Source organism: Sinocyclocheilus rhinocerous, unplaced genomic scaffold (genome assembly GCF_001515625.1).
Source record: "Sinocyclocheilus rhinocerous isolate Xijiao unplaced genomic scaffold, SAMN03320098_v1.1 scaffold1427, whole genome shotgun sequence".
In the NCBI taxonomy this organism is placed as follows: domain Eukaryota; kingdom Metazoa; phylum Chordata; class Actinopteri; order Cypriniformes; family Cyprinidae; genus Sinocyclocheilus; species Sinocyclocheilus rhinocerous.
In genome coordinates, this window is record NW_015632469.1 from 992,447 (window position 1) to 996,415 (window position 3,969).

Below are 3,969 nucleotides of genomic sequence, written 5' to 3' on the forward strand. Positions count from 1 at the left end.
TGTGTGTGTGTGTGTGTGTATGTGTGAGAGAGTGAGTGAGTGAGTGTGTGAGTGTGTGTGAGTGAGTGTGTTTGTGAGTGTGTGTGAGTGAGTGTGTTTGTGTGTGTGTGTGTGTGTGTGTGTCTAAATGTCCCCACAAGGATAGTAAAACCTGAAATTTTTGACATTGTGGATAACTGCCTGCGCTCGGAAAAAAATTATTAAAAATAGTAAATGATGTTTATCTGAAAGTGTAACAATGCAAACAGGTTTTCTGTAAGGCAGGGGTGGGGAACGTTGATCCTGGAGGGCCAGTGCAGAGTTTAGCTCCAACCCTAATTAAACACACCTGAACAAGCTAATCAAGGTCTTCAGGATACAGGAAGGGTTTTTTTGTCACTCTGCAGGACAGCGGCCCTCCAGGATCAGCGTCCCCCACCCCTGCTGTAAGGGGTAGATTTAGGGGCTAGAAAATATTGTTTGGTCAGCATAAAAGTAACAGAACACAATTCACAGAAACCTAATGTGTGTGTGTGTGTGTGTGTGTGTGTGTGTTACAGTGGCACGCTCTGACCCGCGAGGAACAGGCCAAGTACTATGAACTAGCGCGGAAGGAGCGACAGCTTCACATGCAGCTTTATCCCAGCTGGTCGGCCCGTGACAACTACGTAAGTGCTTCTCATTACTCTGCGGCTAAGTGAGGAAAATCAGGATCATTCTGACATGTGGGATATAAACGTGACGTAGAAGCAGATCCAGTGTCCAAACTCTTCAGTTCAGCTCATTACAGATCAATCACAATGAGCCGTTCATTCAGACTGCATCTGTTGGACTGTCAACTATGTAAATTAAATATATTTCTTATGCATCAGGGTTCTTATTAACTAGAACTAAAACAATCAAAACATTTCAGTTAATTGAAATAAATCTGCAATCAAATAAAATATAAATATTAGATGATATTAGCTTCAGTTAGTTGCCAAGGCAAGATTTCTATTTTTTTAAGTTGAGGCACTAAAATTCTACCCAGGCTCATTGGAAATACTAGGTACTTTTCTACAAAACTGAAAAAAACATACCTATATGTACGAATCGCTGCGGTTTCCAGTTATAATGAACAATAGAGACAGAGAAACTCTGACAACTTTTATTGCTTTTCACACAAAGTATGATTTACAGGTCCACAGTTTCAATTAATAAAGCTTTATTTTCACACAATTACTTGAAGAATATTATGTTATGACTTCAAAACAATTTTAATATGCTGCGAGATTTGAAAACTGATACTTTTGAATGTTAGCGTCACATAGAGGCACGCATTTTTTTATGAGACTGGGTTGCTAAAATTACTAACTAGAAATAAAATAAATAAAAAAATCTAAAACTGAAATAAAAATAAATTAAATAAAATTAAGCAATTAAAAAAAGAATAAAAAAGACAAAAGCACATAACAAAATTACAAAACATAACAAATTAAAATGAAATAATTAAAATAAAAGCAAATTCAAAATAGAGTAGTATATAAATAATACTAAAATAACACTGTTATGCATGTGATTTATAGTGCATGTTATTCCAAAGAAAAAAAGGTTTGTTTTTGTAGTCTTTTTTTTGCACAGACAATGATTACTAAAATGAGCATAAAATATTAAAGTGTGCGTAATTTTGTGTCAGATAAGAAGACATGCATAAACTACAATGAAAATACATCAAAATACAAAATAGTAATTTCTAATTTATTATAAAGTCATTTATTATGTAGGAAAATGAGCTACACGTTTGCAGCAATTTCCATTTTTCCCAGGAAGTGACGATTTTGTAAACAGTACTTCATTTGCAAATGTTTTATTCAATGTTCCATTTTTTATTCCATTCCTTTCCTTTTTTTTCGCATTAGTTAAATTTACAATTTTGGAAAGAAACAGCTATTGAAAGAATATATTATTTTTTAATATATTAATATGTAAAATTGTGTGCTTGATACTTAATTTGATAATATACAGATGTACAAAAAAATACAAATAATAAATCTCAGAGATTTAACACCCATGGAAATATGTAAATATTAGATGAAAAACATATTTTAGTTAGTTGCCGGGACAAGATTTCTAATTTCTAGAGTTGAGGCAATAACTGGGAAAAAAATAAAAATTTTAGTTAGTTAGATTTCTAATTTCTAGAGTTGAGGCAATAACTGGGAAAAAAAAAATAAATAAATAAAATAAATAAAATAATTAAAAAGGCAGTAGTAAAACATCTACTGAACACCTACCAATTAATTCAGCATTATTTCAATATGTTCTCAATCAGTCATCCTTCACATCTGTTGACTCTTGGAGTTTAAAAAAAGAAAATCTCAAAATAATCAAATAAAACAACAGGTAATGAAGGTTAGTCTAATGCAAATCACATCAAACACTATTCTAAAGATCGTCATGCAACACTAGCATCCAATGCTATTCAGTGCTATAGTGCTACAGAGGATGACGTTTGGAAAGTCTAAGTAGAGCCCACTGGGAGCAAAGTTCAGTATGATCTGCAGGGTTGTGGCTGGAGGCTTAATTAGGTAATAACAATAGGATTATCTTTAGAGATACTGAAGTGCACTAAGCAGCAACATAAAAGGATAACCGCATGGTTAGTCTTCACAGATGAAAAAGCATATCCGTTTGCTCCAGGGGTTGACCAACGCCAGCACCAAGCACAGCGGGAATATCAATCTGGGGCAATTAACATGACCTGCAACTGGCAGGAGGTCAGCTGCAAAAAAAAGCGTACCTTTTGAACACAAACCTAAACAATGATTGTGTGGCAGGGTTCAGCCACAATGCATCGGGGGGTTAATTGCTGATCGCTGGACAGGCTAGAGAAGGCGCCAGCAGGCAGATTCTGGGTAGCATGCAGGAGAATGCTGGACCAGGAGTAATGAGCTCTGACATGAGGCGACGCCGGTAACGGGCCAGCAGGCCGAACGCTGCCACAGGGGCAGAACGCCTCTCTATGAGTATGCGGCAAGACTAGAGGTAGCTGGAATTCAGTCAAGGGCAAACAGGCATTTCAGAAATAGGGAGGCATGTTGTTTAATCACAAATTTAAGACATCAGAGAGAAAGGAGATTTCTAGAGACTGCTTAAAATACAATGACCTTTCTTAACATTAATGTACAGATGTATATAGATTAGATATAGTATTAATATATAATTTTTTTTAACAAGAATTGAACAATGCATTGATATGCAATAAATACAATGGTTTCTATGTCTCATAATGGACAAAAATGATACAAAATTCTGCTCCACAAGAAAAGCTGGCATCCAGATTCCTTACCATTATTGCTCAATGATGTATGTTGAGGGAAAATTATGTTTAAACATTAATGTCAAATATTCTTAAGGTTAGCCCAGCGTAGATGAAATCAACAACTATCAAATTTGGGCAGTCAAATTTGATCTAAAATAAATAAAATAAAATAAAAACTGTAAAAGCAAAAAATGAATTAAAAAACATCTTTCATTTTCATTCTGATTTTAAAAGCTAGGTCAGAAGTACGTGTTGCATAAAATAACCTCAAAACTGTAGTTTTAAAAAAACTGAATTTCAACTTTATCCAACTCTATCTACATTTACAAAGTTGTGGTAACTTAGTCATTAAGTGGGAGGCTGGAAGATGATATTGTAGGCGATGCAGATCCTTTTTTTTATTTTGTATTTTTTAAATTAATGCAAACAACTAATAAATGTTGGCCAAAGGCTAGAAACAAAAAGTGACTATACAGTGGTATATAATTTGAACATTATCACACACACACACACTCACACTCACACACAGAGTGTATTTGGGAAAGCAGGGGGTGGAAGAAAGCAGAGACGTATGCAGAGATCAGACAGATTCAGGAGTTTACACTGAGTGACCTGTGTAATTAGCATGATTCAACACGTGTGTGTGTGTGTGTGTGTGTGTGTGTGTGTGTGTGTGTGTGTGTGTGTGT

At 35.0% G+C, this 3,969-nt stretch overlaps 1 protein-coding gene across 10 annotated transcripts in view; it reads left to right on the plus strand.

Annotated features, from left to right (window-relative positions):
* Window positions 1–3,969, plus strand: part of tcf7 (transcription factor 7) — a 60,405-nt gene that overhangs the window by 49,249 nt on the left and 7,187 nt on the right. For all 10 annotated transcript variants that reach the window (XM_016555392.1, XM_016555395.1, XM_016555393.1 and 7 more), the window contains one exon: window positions 540–647. In XM_016555392.1, the coding sequence (XP_016410878.1) occupies window positions 540–647 (108 nt within the window). The remainder of the gene's footprint in view (window positions 1–539; window positions 648–3,969) is intronic.